The sequence below is a fragment of the Lingula anatina genome, chromosome 2, assembly GCF_051362555.1.
Source record: "Lingula anatina isolate TDL-2025a chromosome 2, LinAna3.0, whole genome shotgun sequence".
In the NCBI taxonomy this organism is placed as follows: domain Eukaryota; kingdom Metazoa; phylum Brachiopoda; class Lingulata; order Lingulida; family Lingulidae; genus Lingula; species Lingula anatina.
Genome location: NC_141768.1, coordinates 29,000,575 through 29,020,240, shown reverse-complemented (window position 1 = coordinate 29,020,240; position 19,666 = coordinate 29,000,575). Strand labels below are relative to the sequence as shown.

The 19,666-nt window shown below is 36.0% G+C and overlaps 1 protein-coding gene across 24 annotated transcripts; it reads left to right on the top strand.

The window, feature by feature from the left end:
- Positions 1–1,009: 1,009 nt before the first annotated feature.
- On the top strand, positions 1,010–14,859 carry LOC147763531 (uncharacterized). Of its 24 annotated transcripts, XM_087007001.1 has the most exons (19): positions 1,010–1,580; positions 2,331–2,412; positions 2,927–3,042; positions 3,380–5,325; positions 6,859–7,944; positions 8,156–8,207; positions 8,288–8,339; positions 8,419–8,602; positions 8,690–8,741; positions 8,822–8,873; positions 8,954–9,005; positions 9,086–9,269; positions 9,350–9,753; positions 9,858–10,055; positions 10,466–10,648; positions 10,877–11,022; positions 11,324–11,857; positions 12,469–12,568; positions 13,044–14,859. In XM_087007001.1, exons 12-14 carry the CDS (start codon positions 9,228–9,230, stop codon positions 9,868–9,870), a joined length of 459 nt encoding a protein of 152 aa, XP_086863127.1. In that variant the 5' UTR covers positions 1,010–1,580; positions 2,331–2,412; positions 2,927–3,042; positions 3,380–5,325; positions 6,859–7,944; positions 8,156–8,207; positions 8,288–8,339; positions 8,419–8,602; positions 8,690–8,741; positions 8,822–8,873; positions 8,954–9,005; positions 9,086–9,227; the 3' UTR covers positions 9,871–10,055; positions 10,466–10,648; positions 10,877–11,022; positions 11,324–11,857; positions 12,469–12,568; positions 13,044–14,859. The 24 variants fall into 24 exon arrangements, with proteins under 24 accessions (XP_086863127.1, XP_086863113.1, XP_086863111.1 ...); XM_087006987.1 differs by lacking the exons at positions 1,010–1,580; positions 2,331–2,412; positions 2,927–3,042; positions 3,380–5,325 and having other exon boundaries at positions 7,401–7,810; positions 7,893–7,944; positions 9,350–9,701; XM_087006985.1 differs by lacking the exons at positions 1,010–1,580; positions 2,331–2,412; positions 2,927–3,042; positions 3,380–5,325 and having other exon boundaries at positions 7,401–7,810; positions 7,893–7,944; positions 8,076–8,207; positions 9,350–9,701.
- Positions 14,860–19,666: the final 4,807 nt, after the last annotated feature.

The window sequence follows — 19,666 nt, the reverse complement described above, 5'->3', positions numbered from 1 at the left end:
ATTTCCCTTGGGTCTCACTAGGCTAAGTTTTAAAGTTATAAAGTCATTTGCCTAATTAATAGGCCATTAAATGAGATTACATAAAGCACACTTGTTGATATTTCCCTGTAAACTCCCAAAGGTTAAGCTCTCTGCTGGATTAATAATAAGGAAACAGTGATAATTATGCAGGTAAATTTTGTTTTATATTGCAAATAAGTTTTTAATATTTATAATTATAATAGTTTTTAATATATTTAATTATAATAATATGCCCCCAACAGCCATTATAATAAAAATGATAATATGAGTAATAGTAAAGTTTTAATCTGCCAGTGTGTGTGAGTGTATGTGTTATGAAATGCATTAAAAGGGGAAGTTACATTACTACCTCGGGCTTAAATAAAAATGAAATAAGACTATGACTAAAAGAAAAGTGAAGTTGAAAATTGTGGACAAAAGTACTATGATTAACTATAATATTTACAAAGGTGTTTGAGAGTCTGGTAAAATCATATACCCCGGTACATGTAGGACTTATTCTAAAAGCTTTTTATTGACCAGTGATTTCTGCTTCTAAGATTTAAGTAAAATAAAAGGTAATGCAATTAATGAAACATTTTTACTGCTATGGATGTGCCTAGAATTATTCCTTCAATAATTTTAAATTTGACAAAAGAAAGTTTCTTTTGACTAGGACTAGGTTTTGACAAGGATCAGTTTTTTTTTGGTAGTTCTATAAGCTCTGGTAAAATTGCAAACACTGAAATACTTTTACATGTGGTAGTAGAGATTTTGTACTTAAGCATTGACAAAATGTCTCTTTCATCTCTTTTGTACATATAATGGTGAAATTAAAACCTTTTGAACCTCATAGTTATTTAGTTTCTTTGATAAAGAATAACTTCATTTATATATTTATACATGTATATGAAATGTCTCATCATATGTTATAGATATGGTACTGTTAGGCTTATGAAAAGTCCTATTTTAACTACAGAAGTGTACATGTGATTAAAGAAAAATTTAAAAAATTAAAATTAAAATTGTGGTGAATTTGCTCACTCCCATCTCACATGGCAAATTCAATTACTAATCCACCTGAGCTTGGTTATAATGTAATGTACTAACAATATGCAGCCTGTTCAGAGTTATGGCTAACTACTAGTAAAATAAGATAAAGATAAAGTAAATGCTGAATGTAACGGATGAGTATTAAATCAGGCGCGTAGCCAGGGGGGGTTCGGGGGTTTTAAAGAACTGCCACTTTTGCTGGGAAAAGGTGCACTGTGGGTAAAATTTGATCTAGGTACATGAAGTTTTTATGGAAAAAGGTCCACTTTTTCAGAAAAAGAACCCCCCTTTTGAAATTGCTGGTTACGGGCCTGTAAATGCACAGACATCCCTTTTTATTCTCTCCACAGGTTCAAAAACTGAGGCAACTGCTGTTCAAGAAAAACTTTCGGGACATAAAGGTGGGCAGTGTGGAGGAATTTCAGGGTCAGGAGATTCAGGTCATCATGGTGTCCACCGTGAGGAGTAACCCCGATTACCTGGCTCTGGACGCAGAGTTCAAGCTGGGCTTTTTAAAGAACCCAAAGGTCAGTCATTTGTACACTTATGCATGTGGACACACAAACTGGGGTAGAGTTAACACTGCCCAATTAAGCCAAATGCTAAAACTGACTTCAATTGGCTAAACAAAATAGGGTTGATTTGACTTATTTTAGTCAAATTTAAACCATTTTGGAGAAAAAATGATGAAAAAGTAGTAATTTGGCTTTAGAAAAAATTGCTAGTGCCACCTCAGCATATGGTAATAACTTGATTTTTTTCAGTGGGGGGGAAATCATGAATTTTACAGATGCAGTATTTCTTAGGCCATTAATTTTTAAAATTTTGATACTCCTACCCAATTCCTATTGGATGGTCACAACAGAATAAAAAAGTAAGCTACTCTATAGTTCTAATCTGTGCAGTAAGAGTACCACTAATACTATATACTTTATGTGTTTATAAAGGTATACATTTGAAAGTTTGATAATTTTTGCCCATTGAAAAGATAGTGTCATTACCATGATTGTGCTGTGGCATGTGTACATGCGTGAACACATAATTCATAAGACTTTGTACATGTGGATGTGCACACACATATTTTGAAATGTAAGGTTATTTAAACAGCTATAGTCCATACTATTTTCATCACCATTTCTTTCCACTATGGCACTGCAGAGACTATGCCATGTGATGCGGAATTCACAGAAGAGATATGAACAGTTAGTCTCAGACTATACTGTCTTCAGTGTTCACCCGCACATACAGTTACATGTGGGATTAATTTTTTTTTTCAGAGGTTTAATGTGTCGATCACAAGAGCAAATTGATTGTTGTAGGGAATCCGTTTCTTCTTTCGCAAGATGAACATTGGAACAGGTGAAGTGAATTATTTTAATTTATTTGATCAGTAAGCAAAAAAAGTTCAATCAAATTATAAGACTTTTTCAAACCAAACACAAATCAGCCATGTTAGGTTCAAAATTTTTTTCCTTTATTTAATCTTTATTTAATCTCATTGTTTCTAAGAACTCTTGTTCAGACAGACAGACAAACCAACAAAAAAAGAAATGTTAAGGATTTAATAAAGTTCATAAATTAAATTTTTAATGTTTGTTCAGACAGACTGACAAAAAAAAAAAAAAAACAGAGGATAGAAAGATTAAAAAGAGAAAGCTATCATGTTTTAGTTCAGACAGACTGTTAAATGAAAAAAAAAAAATAGAAAAAAAAGGAAAGTTAAAAAACATGTACATGTAAATTAAACTCCAAACTGACAGACAAAATAGTGTCTACTAGGCAATTCTTTCTTTTATTGTGAATGAAAGTCCATACAGAAAGACAAAAGAAAGTAGGCAATTCTTTCTTTATTTTCAACTTCTCTTTGGTGTAGTTTCCTTGAGTACTGCCTTGAGAAAAAAGCGTACACAGGATGTGATTACGATGACCATACTGATCAGCTCGACGATGTCGTAGAGAGGTTTGCTGCAGTGAATATTAAGCAGTCAGGTACGAGCAGGATTTATTGCAATCAATTTCTCTGTTGAATATTTTATTTTCTCAGATTATTGGCTATAAATAATCTAAATCATTAGGACTGAAAAGTCAGAATTTCAAATAAATTGCATGCACATGTACTATCTACTAGCTGTCATCTTGCATTTTCATTACTTAAAGTCCATTTTCAAGAGCAACTATTTTCTTCTTGTCTGTCATGTTATTCAGACGTACGACAAGTAATGTGTCCAAGATTTATTGATTTTAATTATTATTATTATTATTATTATTATTATTATTATTATTACTGCACCATTTAAACTTTTTTGGGAATATATTATTTTTCAAGATGTAACCATGGATGTCAGCCAGGTTCAGTTGCAAGAGGACCCCGAGTGGAGAGGAGAGGCCTAATTTTAACTCTGTATTCTCAACTGTATTCTCAACTCAGATGCTTCTGTGATCAAGAGGAAATGCAAGATCTTTTACTAGGGGACCCTGAATTTGAAAATCAAAATATTATGACGAATAAGACATGGAGGCTAGAGAAACTGATATAATATAATATTGTTGACCACGATATAAAGCTGCCTCATGTATATTAAACTATGACATCTACCTGTAAACGCAGACTTATCAAACCTTGCAAGTTCATCTTTTTTTCTGGAGAATGGTACATTCAAGTGACATGACGTTTATTATGAAACAATTGAGGATATTACTTACTTAAGCCATATTTTATGGTGCTTGAAACTGTGGGCATTTTTTTGTCACTTGATTTTAGAGAGATTTTGATAGATATCATGTAGTCAGATTAGGTACAACTCTGTTAAAGAACTTGTGAATCACTAATTGTATGAAAATAATCAAAATTGGGGTTTGAATAATGCTTCAATAATTGTCTTAATCATTTTGACTTGAGCCTATTTTATCTGTGAATATCAAATTTTAATATTTTTAATAACATTTTATCAGTGTATTTCAGATATGCTTTATGAAAAAGTTTTAAATTGACAGGAGTATTTTTATAATAAGTCAGTTTTAGAAATCAAATTGATTCTATACTAGTGAAAATGTAAAATTCCAGAGTATATTTTTAACCAATGTTTTCTGTAATGTATCATACAGTGTGACTGTGTTTGTTCTCACCCTATGGGGAGGCAGAGCCTTCAAACTAACTATTCCTTGCACTTGCTTTACTAAATGTTTGAAGCTGGTTTGTAGTCTAAAATCTGAGCCTATAAAGACTTAGCTGGCTAAGTTGCACTTCACAGTTGTAAGAATCTTACAGATAGCCTAGGCCAGAAATAACTGATAAGTTGCAATGACTCACTGTAAAAAAGGTTGGTAGATTGCATGAATCTATTTGTGGTCTAAATTTTGTCTTTTATGCATATGTTTAATGAGAATAGCATCCAAAGGTTAAGGTTGGGCTTTCACTACACCAATCCCCTATTCCCCAAGAAAAGGTGCAAGAAAAGTTCTGATTTAATCAAAACTAGAGTATTGTTCGCTCATTAACCAAGTTATCAATTTTGCCTCATTTTTTCCAGTCTTTTTACTTTCTTTTCACTTTCCTTTGATTTACATTTTGATTGTCTTGGCAAGTCTTTTACTTGCAGTGGTGTCAGTAGCCCATTTATGTATATTCTACTCATCAACTGTGGACCAATCATTCTTAAAAAATTGTAGTTGTAAGACAATATTGCAAAGTATACTTTGTATAGTTGGCTATCCAGATTTAGCAGTCTAAGCTTAATTTTTTTGTGAAACGGTTCCCTTTTTTCAATGAGCCAGTATACAGTACCTAATCAGTATTGAATTTACATATTTTATCTTTATCAGCACAATAAGAATCTTGCCATCTACTTTGAATTTTCATTGTTATTAACATTTTAGAATTGTTATGGAATTAAGCTAATTATGTTATCAGTAAGAACAAGATGTTATTATAATGATACATTTATGTACTGTGTAGATGCCAGTGCACTACTAAATTATGAGGAGAAATTTTTAATATTTTTTGGGATGGAGGAAACACAATTAATGAGGTTTTGGGGATTATCTTAATTTTGTGCAAAATTGGGCAACAGACAATGGTTATTTATGTACTGAAAATATATCAATAAAGCAAAAAAGAATGATAGTGCTAAGCTTTGTGGTGGAACCAAAATTTTAAGAAACAGATTTTGTGGGGTTGCAAAATATCGTGTGTATCACGTCTATAGACCTAGCAGTATAAAAAGCCTTATAATTCTTGCAAGTGGTTTCTTCTTAGTAATTTGGACATTTAAGGTAAATTGAGGACAACACCGCTTCACTAAGAAATGATGTAAAGTCACAAACTACAACGAAGATGGACTGTGAATTATACAAAAGTAATGTCTGATCGGAGAGTGGGGGTGCATTCGAAACACATGACCTATTGTCACTCTTACGTAGTTTTTTTTTAATTACACATACACCATCATAATAACTTTAGCTAGAAGACACATTTTGTACGCCTAGTTCTAAGGACATAAGCCTACGGATGTATCCAATATATATTAGATGGGGTTGGGTTTTTTTACCCCTCCTAAAATAAATTTTAAAACTCGGTCAGAACTTATAATTTGATATTAAATAACTTAATTATAAATTTATAATTGTATATATATGCATTTAAAAAAGTCATCAAATCACGTTCCAAGACCTAAATATTTTCGTAATGTACGCCTTATGACACTTGATAACGTTCACGTGATTCAGATGAAGACAAAATGTGTCAAAAATATCTGAAATCGATATTGGGAAAGGGTTTAAGGGAATGATGTAAGGCACATGAGTAAACTGTGGTCACATAAAGAGATAATTCTAGTTTTTTATGTAATTATGCAAACATTTTCCGACTCATGCATGCCTCAAAGTATGGGAAGTTCAAATATTTTAAATATCGAAGGCTTTAAAAATATCCTATGTGGATAATATTTACACGTTTTTAATGCTAACAAAAATTAGACTGCTTTAAATAGGTATTACGACATGCACGTTTATTTTTGACACATTTTGTCTTCAACTTCGGTTGAATTTTTCACAGTAATGAATGTTTGCTAATTGCTTTCTAAGAGAATGCAGTTTTTGCCGTTTAAAAAATTTGACTTTTCCCTGTCACCATTTCGTCTAGCTAATCGTGGATGTAACTGAATTATAGATTCTATCAATGGCTAAAATATTACAAAAAAACATCAAACAACTGAAAATAATGACCCGCGACAAAAGACGCCCCGAAAAGTTTCTTTTTTCAATTTTTAAAAACCGGGCGACACCTCGAAGGTGGCCGCATTATTGCGTTATTAAAAAAATTCTAGTTATTTTCGGAGACGTTTAAACGTCAGATTTAGTTGCTAGGCTGATGTAAGTAACGTTTCACTTGGACAAACAATTCTTACGTTTAGTAATATAAAAAAAGATAAATGGGCCTACACATATACTTGCATTATCTTTATAAAAAATCTTTTTCTGTTTCTGATCAACTCATAACTCATGTTACTGGTGTGGGAGTACTGATAACCCGACGCCATGAAGGGAGACGTCAGTTGTTAATTATTACCTAAATCAGTAGACGTTTTGAATATAAAAATATACATTCACTCGTTTCTTCTGCCTTGCATTAGTAATATGATCCACTGCTGCTATCTTCCAGGCTATTAATTATTACCTAAATCAGTAGACAGTTTGAATATAGACATATACATTCACTCGTTTCTTCTGCCTGGCATAAGTAATATGATCCACTGCTTCTATCTTCCAGTTTTGTAAATCAATATAATTTGTTTTTTCATTTTTCAGAATAACAAGTCAGCTGATTACAAAATGTGTTTCAGAGTACTTGGGTGACTGAACATGCTAAGTCCAGTGTACTTCCAATTGTCTCTCTACAATTCACTACAATCAGAACAACCATACTCCTTCAGGCTGCCTCAAAAATGCAGTCACCCTACGCCAAATTACATTATCCACATTTTGGATCAGTGTTCAAATACACGCACACTAAAGTAGCCTGCGAGAAGTTCACAGCTACCAGCTTAACGGACATCGTACCTATAAAAATTTTAGGGAGAAGGTATGTTGCTCAGAAATTTTCATCAAATTTGCCTGCACATTTCACAGACATTGCTTAGAACTTATTACTCTTATTATAAACAAACTGACAGGCAGAATAATCAAAATATAAAATATAAAAGAAAATGTATATGTTGATAAGATATTATTACCAACTTTGCGCATCACTATCAAAGGCCATCCCCTTTGAACAAGTTGACCATTGGTGACAACAAGAACGCCATCATGTGACTATACGTCAAAAAAAGGTATAAAAGCGCAAAATTTTAAAAGTGCGTTCACTCAACAGCGGACAGATCTAGAGCAACAGGACGGATGCCAAGTGCTGCGCCCTGTATCAAGCACAAAGGACACGGGAGTCGACTCCCATTTCTCCGAATCTTCTACTCATCCTACGTCAACGCATCGCTCTTCGACATATTGTTCCCTGCACACGCAGACGTCTAGACGGTGGATTCGGCGTTTCTCTTAGCTGGCCAGCTAAAATCTTCGCTTCTCCCCACGAGGAATCGTCGCTCGGTCATCTTCGCAGGACACTTCACCTTTTTGCTGTCGTGGGCTGGAGTCGTAGTGTCATTGCATATTCCCATGCTTTCCAGGTTTCTTTTTATTACAGGTCCAGGAAGCAGACTGCAAACTGGTGGGCGCCACCTGTGGGACTTCGACTACACTCCTTAAGGTATGTAATCTTTTTTTTTCTTTTTGGAAGGGGGGTTTGAGAAATGAAAGAAATCTAATCTCGTTTTTATTTCTGTTTACAGGACATAGAAGATGATGGGCGCCACCTGTGGGACTTCGACTACACTCCTTAAGGTATGTAATCTTTTTTCTTTTTGGAAGGGGAGTTTGAGAAATGAAAGAAATCTAATCTCGTTTTTATTTCTGTTTACAGGACATAGAAGATGATGGGCGCCACCAGTGGGACTTCGACTACACTCCTTAAGGTATGTAATCTTTTTTTCTTTTTGGAAGGGGAGTTTGAGAAATGAAAGAAATCTAATCTCGTTTTTAATTCTGTTTACAGGACATAGAAGATGATGGGCGCCACCTGTGGGACTTCGACTACACTCCTTAAGGTATGTAATCTTTTTTTCTTTTTGGAAGGGGAGTTTGAGAAGTGAAAGAAATCTAATCTCGTTTTTATTTCTGTTTACAGGACATAGAAGATGATGGGCGCCACATGTGGGACTTCGACTACACTCCTTAAGGTATGTAATTTTTTTTCTTTTTGGAAGGGGAGTTTGAGAAGTGAAAGAAATCTAATCTCGTTTTAATTTCTGTTTACAGGACATAGAAGATGATGGGCGCCACCTGTGGGACTTCGACTACACTCCTTAAGGTATGTAATCTTTTTTTCTTTTTGGAAGGGGAGTTTGAGAAATGAAAGAAATCTAATCTCGTTTTTAATTCTGTTTACAGGACATAGAAGATGATGGGCGCCACCTGTGGGACTTCGACTACACTCCTTAAGGTATGTAATCTTTTTTTCTTTTTGGAAGGGAAGTTTGAGAAATGAAAGAAATCTACTCGGTAATCTCGTTTTTATTTCTGTTTACAGGACATAGAAGATGATGGGCGCCACCTGTGGGACTTCGACTACACTCCTTAAGGTATGTAATCTTTTTTTCTTTTTGGAAGGGGAGTTTGAGAAGTGAAAGAAATCTAATCTCGTTTTAATTTCTGTTTACAGGACATAGAAGATGATGGGCGCCACCTGTGGGACTTCGACTACACTCCTTAAGGTATGTAATCTTTTTATCTTTTTGGAAGGGGAGTTTGAGAAATGAAAGAAATCTAATCTCGTTTTTAATTCTGTTTACAGGACATAGAAGATGATGGGCGCCACCTGTGGGACTTCGACTACACTCCTTAAGGTATGTAATCTTTTTTTCTTTTTGGAAGGGAAGTTTGAGAAATGAAAGAAATCTAATCTCGTTTTTATTTCTGTTTACAGGACATAGAAGATTATGGACGCCACCTGTGGGACTTCGACTACACTCCTTAAGGTATGTAATCTTTTTTCTTTTTGGAAGGGGAGTTTTAGAAATGAAAGAAATCTAATCTCGTTTTTTAATTCTGTTTACAGAACATAGAAGATGATGGGCGCCACCTGTGGGACTTCGACTACACTCCTTAAGGTATGTAATCTTTTTTTCTTTTTGGAAGGGAAGTTTGAGAAATGAAAGAAATCTAATCTCGTTTTTATTTCTGTTTACAGGACACAACTGCAAGGAGACACCCCACATCTACACTTAAGCTACTTCGACCATCCCTTGGAGACAGCGAGTCCTGCCATGGTCTCTCTACGAGGTGGCTTCACTGGGGAAGCGTCCAGCGAGTCCTGCCATGGTCTGTCTACGAGGTGGCTGCACTGGGGGAGCGTCCAGCGAGTCCTGCCATGGTCTGTCTACGAGGTGGCTGCACTGGGGAAGCGTCCAGCGAGTCCTGCCATGGTCTGTCTACGAGGTGGCTGCACAGGGGAAGCGTCCAGCGAGTCCTGCCATGGCCTGTCTACGAGGTGGCGGCACAGGGGAAGCATCCAGCGAGTCCTGCCATGGTCTGTCTACGAGGTGGCTGCACTGGGGAAGCGTCCAGCGAGTCCTGCCATGGTCTGTCTACGAGGTGGCTGCACTGGGGAAGCGTCCAGCGAGTCCTGCCATGGCCTGTCTACGAGGTGGCTGGACAGGGGAAGCGTCCAGCGAGTCCTGCCATGGCCTGTCTACGAGGTGGCTGCACTAGGAAGCGTCCAGCGAGTCCTGTCCAACGTTTCATGGCAACTGCAAGGAGAAGAGGGCCACGTGCACACTTCCGATACATCCCTCAATCCTTGGTGCCAGTGAGTCCTGCCACGGTCTGTTGAAGAGGCTGCATTGGAGAAGCGTCTGAAGCATATGGTGTTTCACTGAGGCGGAAAAACCTGCAAGGTAACCCGTGTTACTGGCGAGAACAATACACTAAAATTAATTTTTCAGCAGCAGTCTGTGCCATAAACTTTTCACCCTACTGGCCATTCAGTCCACCTTCTTTCCTAAAAACTAGATATAGATGTCTGAATCTTGATTCACTGGTTCGAATACAAAGTTCAATAGGACTAGACTGGATTGCATTAATATTTGTATTAACAAGACCTTGACATTTTTCTCGAATCATGATGTAACAGTTACATTTAAAATAAATCAAAAGTTCTTCTTCATACTTATAGAAAAAATCTAACAGCCATGTCACCAAATTGACACATTCTGGAAATCTACCGATTCCAACAATTTTTCTGGCTGCAGACTGCTTTTGATATACAATTTTTGAAAACTAATCAAATTTTCCTTTCTATTTACAGAACTCGATTAGGGCAATTCCTGATAAAGTCCCGCTTTTTTGAAAGAGGTGCAAGAAGAGGGTCACATTCAATCCTTGGTGCATGGTTGAGTCCTGCCATGGTCTGTATGTTAGGGGGCTGCATGGGGGAGCATCAGAAGCATATGGCGTTTCACAGAGATGGAAACCTATCAAGCCTTAAAAGGTACATATCACTCATGTTTTTTGGGGGAAAACAAAACACTTCAGTGATTTTTCATACCTTGAAAAACTAAAAACCATTAGCCACATTAATTTGACAGCTCACATTCAGAAGGCAATGTCTTTTACCCATGACCCACTCCTAGGATTAAGATATTTATGGTTAGTAGATTGGATTTGGGTGGGAGAAGTAAAGAGGGAAACTTTTGACTTATAATTTTTTATTTTGTAGTTGAGGCAGATAGCATTGGCGAGCGCCTGTCCTGATGACGGTCCATTTTAACAAGGTTAACAAGGCTAAAATGGAGAAAGCCATGTCAGCTATATCACATAGTGTTTCAAGAGCCCTTCAGTAGTTGGGATTAGAGAGCATTCAAGGTAAGTTATGGGACAGGATAAGGGTAAATGAACTAGATTGTCATTCATTGTATAGATAATACAAATCTTTTATCAGTGCAACTCCAACAAACTGAGCATTTTGTGCAAGGTCTTAGACAATTGTTTTAAGAATGTTTGGGACCTGTCACTCGGTGCAGGCATTTGTTTTCTATTTACAATTTACTCTAGCAAATTCAGTGCTCATTTTTCAAAGGTAAAAAGCTCTTTTAATTTGTCACAGATGTGGAAAAACCTTATCATTCATACAAAATATTTTGACATGCCATTCGTCAACTTTCAGATCCTCAACAGTCTCAATATTCTGCAGGACGTTGTCAATGGTCCAGATCACTTGGAGCTACCGCCCCCACCACCCACCACCACCAATGTGACTCCAGGGCGTGGTCACTGGTCCAGATTACTTGGAGCTACCGCCCCCACCACCCACCACCACCAATGTGACTCCGAGGTGTGGTCACTGGTCCAGATTACTTGGAGCTACCGCCCCCACCACCCACCACCACCAATGTGACTCCGAGGTGTGGTCACTGGTCCAGATTACTTGGAGCTACCGCCCCCACCACCCACCACCAACAATGTGACTCCGAGGCGTGGTCAGTGGTCCAGATTACTTGGAGCTACCGCCCCCACCACCCACCACCACCAATGTGACTCCAGGGCGTGGTTACTGGTCCAGATTACTTGGAGCTACCGCCCCCAACACCCACCACCAATGTGACTCCGGGACGTTGTCACTGGTCCAGAAATTGTATACTAGCAGCTACCACCCCCACCTCCAGTGCTGTGGTTGTGGTAATAAAAGGCCACCGTAGAAGTGAGTATTTATTTCCATCTCTCTATATTGTTCAGATTGTTAGGCATTTTCCTGGTTTATATGCCTCCCTTTACGCCTCTTGTTCTCCAGTCACTTTCTTTTTGTAGAATCTTGGCACTCTCCCAATCAATGTTTTTTTGTGATGGTTCGTTGTAGCAGAAGGCTACCTTGGGCTGTAGTGTATTTTTCCCTCTTCGGGTACCCTTTCTTATTCCTTCCCATGTTCTTTAACTCTAATGTTCAACTTTCTTTGTCTCTCCCATATAAATCCTTCACAAATTAAACACTTGATGGAATACTAGTACACTCCTCCCGCTGGATCTAGATTGTTCAGGCTTTACTTAAACTTGTCTTTGAGTAGAGTCGTTTAAATGCTGTTAGTGTTCCTTTTCCTTCGTTAAAACTAATTTGTGCAATACCCCCATTGTGACATTAAGTCTGAAGGTCGCCAGTGGCATGTCAAAATATTTCGCTTGAATGTTTTTTCCAAGTTTGTGACAAAAGTGCTTTTTATATTTATTTCCCATCAAACTGCTGAAACTTTAAAAATACATTTCATATGCAAATGGTTGACTTTTATTACATTTTGAAGTAATAATTTAAATTTGCAGGCTACCAAAAGTGGTGGATTCTAAAAATGAAGATTGCAACTACCAAACCTCCAGATGAAACACTTCTTCAGGATTGAGGGATCTTTATACAGATAACTTTGTAAGTTATTGGGGATCAACAACTTAAGAAAAGTGGTTCTGAATTTTTAAGTATTATTATTGGTGTATTATGGCATTTCTTATTATTGACAGTGATCAAAAACTATATCCTATGTAAACAAACGGTAAAATTAGAAGTAGCACAGACAGTCAACAATTTAACATGTAGGCTAACATTACAATATTCAATATAGCAACATCTTTTCTTACTTTTTTGTCAAATGTTTGAAATAATTTATTTTTTGAAGACTGCTGTCTACTTACTCTAAAAAGTTAATATGTATATTTCAATAAAGGAAGCATATTTCACTGTACATTTGGAAATAACGCTCTGATCATTTTAAGAACCAAGCTTAATATTTTCATTAATGTTAACGGTGTGTAAATACCAGTGATATACTTTCTTTGTTGCAGTTACTGCAAGCTTTCGATATAGCTTTTCATACTTTTGAGTAAAAGTTGGATTTCATTTGTAGGCTACGAATTGGGAGTTTTCCAATAATTACGCCTGCATGATGTCAGATAACGTCGACCCAAGACCAAATGTCCAAGATGTTGAACACTGTACAGCGTTAGCAAGGAGCCCTGTGGACACTTTCATGGATGCTCGGACATCCCACGAGTTTTGGTGTTGAAGGACACGGCTTGTTCTGCAAACAAATATAAAGAATGTTGAATGGTAATGAAGGCAATATACAGTACTGAATGTAGTGGGAATACAGTCTAATAATGTATCAGTCTTTTGGATGCTGAGAATATTTGGGGTTCATGGGTCACAAACATGTCAAGGTGAAATTGCATCAAATTTCATTTGTATTTTATGCCTTATGCAGTGAACCATTTTATTTCAATAACAGAAGAGAAAACTGAGGTTCAAGATAATTCTTCATTCCATACAAGATCAATTGAATAAGATGTGTGCTTCTGTAGGAAAAGTCTACCTCTACAGTTGCTATAATTATTATCTTAATAAATTTGAATATAGGGTTGCTTTATCCACATTCTGAATGCAGATAGTTTTTTGCTCACAAAAACATTCCCACCACTTGTGGTCGTCTGTGTTTTGTTTCAATCTGAGATGGTCATTTTTCAAATTTGTGCTTTTGATGATGTGGAGTTGTTTGTCAGTTTGGCATTTGAAAAGGTCTTAACCTGCACACTAACCTTACTAACAAACCCTCACATCTTTGTAAAATCTGACTTCGTGTAAACGCTTTTACATGAAGAGATTTTACATTGATAGATTGTGCAAAATCTGTAATGAAATATTTTACGTGTGAGAAAATATTTCATTATATTTTTTGTACAGTCTGCTCTTCTTGAGAGATGCTGTCATCTCTCAAGATGGAGATCACATTACTAATATTCAGATTTTCTCAAGTGTTATACTTGACAAATACATCCACTTCATCACATGTGCACCTTTTCTCCGGATCAAAAAAATTCAGATTGAAATTTACATGGGCGGTCATACAGTGTAATGTGAGATCCGAAATATTTTGAAGCAAGCTTGCTTTATTCTGTACTTGTATCATGCAGGTAGTTGCGATTTCAGTGCAAAGTTACATTTTAGAAACCTGGTATTTTAAGTCGAATTATATATCAAAGTTTAGTTGAAATCATTGATATTCCCGAGTTATAATCATATTACTTGAATCTGTTTGCATTTTATCATAAAGAGAACTATAATCAAGTTTTGAAAGATGCTTGCAGTTGTAAAATGATTAACTTTATTTATGGTTTTAATTCTCCAAGATAAAGTCAAAATGATTCTGTTTAATTGTTATGTCTCTTGTTAGTTTTTTATTGGCTTCAGTGCCTTTTTCTGTAAGAATTACTTTAATAAGTTTTTATGCTTCACCTCGTGTATAGTATATATAGAGAATAGTTAGTCAACACAAAGGTTATTCCGTCACACAATGCTGTCTAAAACGGGACGATTCTTGAACTGTACGCAGCGCCGTGCCAATAGAAACCGATTTCGTCATGTTATAAGGACCGAATTATCCGGGCGTGGGCACTCTCCCGGCATTCCCCACGAAGGGTTTAGACGGGTTTTTCCCTACGGCCCGAGAGCATCTGGTACCAGTTTCCGACCACAAGACCTGCATTATCGGACTGTGTGCGTTCCGACGCTAGATGAAGACGATGGAAAATCTTAGAACTTTTGATAATACTGCTATGTATTAATTCATTGCGTTTACGTAGTTCATTACTGATTATTAGTCCTTTTTAAATCAACTGTAAATATTCAAAATTGTACATAATAGTTGAATAAAAAATATTCTATAATTTTCTTTATTTTTTTATTTATTTTTTTTTTTTTTTGTAAAAAAAGTGGTCGTGTACAGATCGCTAAAAAAAAGCGAGACTTGCAAATAAATATAAATGGACTCGCATGTATGCTCGTTTAAAGCAATAATAACTCTTCCTTTGAGATTCAAAATTCCGCATGAAATACATTGTAAACAACGCATGGAAATATATTCTATTGTATTTTACCACTAAAACGGCCGTTATTGTAGTAAAACTAAAATCCGTGCTTGTCAATAGGGCTTTCGAAGCTTTCATCAAGGCATTCGTTGCTAATGACGTAATGGTGTCACGCGGATTCTCGCGTTCATTCGAGACCAAAATAACATATGGCGCCAAACGCATTAATGCGGACGCAGACGTAAGTTGCGAGTTTTTGTACAGTGCGTCGGATAACAAAAAGCCCAGAACGGCACACATTGTGGATATTAATGTATTTTTAACAAAAAGACGAATATATCTCATGAATCTTATATAGTGTTGTTGTTGTCTGCTTTTCCCGCGGTTTTAAGTAGGTCAACAGTGACTATGCGATGTCAGAGAGAGCTCCGTCAGTTAAAATCTCTTAAGAGATTTTAACAAAAAACCGTACGTTTAGGAAAAAAACCCTGGATTAACTTTGAATGCAGGAATGGGGTCGCTGACCATTGGTAAGTACGGAAAAATTGCCGTTTACTCCAGGAAAATCCAATTTTTGGCCAAAATGAAGAGTTATTATGACTTTAATCATTAGTAGAAATTATCCTCTTTCGCCTCTCACTTAAACTTTTACAATCTCGTCACTATTTCTGTCACTCCAATTTCTTCCATAAAACTAGCCGATGTCCAGATAATGAGTTGAATTTTGGTTTTTGGATACAAAGCTGTGGTGCTGCGTTACTTTGCTCTCCCGGGCCCCGTAACTCGAAAGCAGCGCGCATTGCGACCGAGCGCAAGCGTCTCGATTCCATTACTTGTCCATGCTCGCCCCATGTAATACACTGTAGCCTCTATGTGATATCGCCGTTCGCAATACGCGATGCTTTTAAGTTACGGAGCCCCAGGAATAACTCGAGCCGTTACCTAGACTTTCCTGAGTCAAATTAGAGAAGTAACTATCTTACTTAAATAAATCCCACTGTAGATTTAAGAACCCAACACCTCTTAATGTTAACGAAGGGGTACATTGTGTATAAATGTATATGTTCTTGACTATAACACAAGTAAAACGAGAAAAAAACTAGTTTTTTCCCATTCGTGTGCCATTGTTATCCTTAACTACTTGCACTATTTTTTTTCTGTGGGAATTGAGGCCCAATTTTTTATATAAATGCATATAGCAAGCAAAACTAGACAAAACCAAGATTTTTTCCATCTTTGTGCCATTATTGTCCTTGTCTACTGGCACTATTTTATATTTGCTGAGGGAATTAAGGCCCAATTTTTTTTATTCTTAAGAACACCTCACTCCCATCCCTGTAGCATAATACTTGCCGATTGCATTTATTTTGAGAATCAGATTTTATATAAATGTATAATGCAAGCAAAACTAGACAAAACCAAGAATTTTCCCATTTCTGTGCCATCACCGGTGACATGTACCAGAAAGTCCCCCATGACAGAGAGTCCGCTTCCCATTCATTTGTACAAGTGAGCCTCGCCCTAGATTTTGACCTACTTAGGTCAAACTAACCCTAACTATATGGAGGACGGACTTTCTGTCACACGGACCCTCAGTTTCATGGCACCGGCCTTATCTACTGGTACTCCTTCATATTTGCTGTGGGAATTGGGGCCCAAATTTTTTATTTTTAAGACCCCCCCCCCAATTCCCGTCACAAATGACAAAATTTAGTTATTACAAATATGCATACATTTATCATAAATATGTGTGGTAATATTTTAATAATGTTAAGCGAAGATTAGAGGCAAATGACGAATATCAAATATGTTACAAATATACTAACAATCATTACTGATTTGTGCTAGTGAAATTGTGATGCTGCAAAATAAAATTTGCAGCTTTGCTGAGCAAGTGCAACACTTGATAATACTTCCTTTCCGTTTAAGATTTAAGCAAGCCTGTATTTAATATGTATCGTGGTTTTGGAACACTGCCATTATATTATAACTGAAGATGTTCTCAGGAGTTCAGAATTAACACAATTCAATTCTCTTATAGATTGTTTCATGGTTGACTTAAATGTTTTAAGGTTGAAAGTAATAATTAATACAGATTCGGTAAATGGTGATTGTAATATTGTTTGTGAGTTCCTGTTTTCATAGTTACTAGTAATTCACACTTAAATTGTAGAAGGAAGATTGTCACGGGACCCATATCTTAGTCTGGTGTTTTTTTTATCATTTTCTTTTAACTTTTGTTAAAATAATAACAACTTGTATAACATCACAATAACACACTGGCATCTTTGAAAATATGCATTGGGTGTATATCTAAGGATTATTCATGACTTAAACTATTTATATTTTACAAGAATTAATTGATGATTTAAACACTTATCATAAGCAGCTGAGATAAAATAGATGGAAAATGCAAAAGCTGATGAATGATAAGTATTAAAATGAAAAAATATTTTTTGGATCCCTTTTCACTGATTTAAACTTATTCAACCATTTTGAAGACTTGCAGTTCCTACGTGTGTTAATAAAGGGAATCGGAGAAGACTGATTGTGCCCGGAAGTGACGTGTAGTGGTGTTATAAGCGAAGCTGAGTGGTCATTTTAACCTGGAGGTGAACGGGAGAGAAGACGTGTAGTGGGAGGAAAAAGATATGTCACGGGGTAACATAACATTTAAAATAATAATTTTGGAAAACCCCTCTTCGGTACTGTACTTTCTGACCCCATGCACTAGCTGTATTGTGCACCGCATGATAGTCTTTGGATTTAACGTGTAAAGTCATGTTTTATCTGTGAAGCGTGACAATTTGTAAGGGAAATTTGGACATCGATACCTAAGCAAAAACAATGACCTGCCTCCTGCATCACATTATACATAATAAGGTAAAGATATTAGCTGCATATCGTACTTGATCTGTATATCCAATCTCATGTAATCCAGCATTAGGTTTGATGATTTCACGTATTGTCATGCAATCAGCATTGTTCAATAAGTAAAGTAATTCTGACCATATATGGTAAAATGCACACGGTACTGATGTATTTGCACACGGTACACAATTTATTATAATATAAATATATCTGAAATTTATTGAAAAGTTAGTCAATTTCCGAAAAGCTGAAGTGCTAAAGCAGAGGATCAACAACTAGTAAGAGCAGTGGCTTAAAGGGTTGAAGTTAGCACATAGAAGTCTTGTAACCTGCATTCGGAAATAAAACAAAGTATATTCCACGAACTGACTCCTTTTATCAATAGTTACGAAGCCAATAACCTCCGTAACAAACCTGCCCCAGGCCGTCATTGAACGACCTTGTCCGCGTACACTGGAACACTTATCCACAATATACACTGATCCACAATGCACTTTGAAGAAACTTTCATTTCATATCTTGTTTCACAGATGATGACAATAGGCCTAAAGTGATAATACATTTTTGCTATTAATATTTATGTGGAGTTGTCCAGTTTTTTTGGTTGCTTTGATTTTGCAAGGAGAAAGGATAACGAAAAGATAATATGCTTGGTGTATTTTTTAAATTAAAATGTTTTAGTTACTATTTATAATTGCTTAAATATTTTAACATTTTTTTGATTTGCTTGAAAGAAGATGGCATGCAGCGACCCATAGTTCCCCTATTCACAGTTCAGAACTGGCATGGTTTAAAAAAACTTTCGCGTGTGTGTTTGTGTGTGTGTGCGTAGGGGGGGGGGAGGTAGGGAGGTAGGATGCCTCACATTTACCAAGAAGTTATAAAGAGTCTCATTATAACTTCTTGCATTTACCAACATCAAGTGGTGAGAGTATTAGCGAGGCAGAAAGTGTTTCAGACAGCACATCTGATTAATTATCTATTGTTTATTATACATTTTTTATTCTCATATTTATATATTTTGTATAAAATAACTCTTGCATTGCTTTCTATACAAGGTCTTTATCACATACATTATCATATATGAAGTACTTTTTAGGTGATTTATTTTCATTGTCATACAGATTATTGGCCATTACTGTTATTATGTGTACTATATTTTCATTTAGTTTTTACTTTTACCTTATCATTATTTTGGTACAATTTATACCTTGTTTATTGTATGGTTAATGGAAACATTCCAAATAGGTGTTTAGAGTGCTTTAACACATGATTTTTTTGTGTTACTGTAACAGCCTTTTGCTTTTAGCATTTTTTACTATTCTATAGGGCTTTGTACAAAATGTGTATTGGTTAACAATATAATTATTTAGACCAACAAATGCTGGTCTGTGAGAAAAGTTATATAAAATTAATAAATACGCTGATACAAGTTTTTCTAGTTACAAGACTTTTATACAGTTAAGTGAAATCAGTGATGGTTTCTGTGAGAAAATATTGTAATACACCACCCCTCCCTCTCTTCTCTAGGATTAAAACAAACAAACAAACAAACAAACAAACAAACAAAAAAAAAACAATTACTTTCCCATTTACTTGTGCCACATCGCAATTATTTAACATATAACTCTTTTTTTCACCACAAGACAAGTTTCATTAGAAAAAATTATTTATGCAATATATATGCTGAAATAACTTGCTCTGATTCATATTAGACTGCATACAACAGGTAAATCTGGTTACCTCCACCCCCACATATTACTCATTAAAAATATGATGCCTCAAACGATGCCTC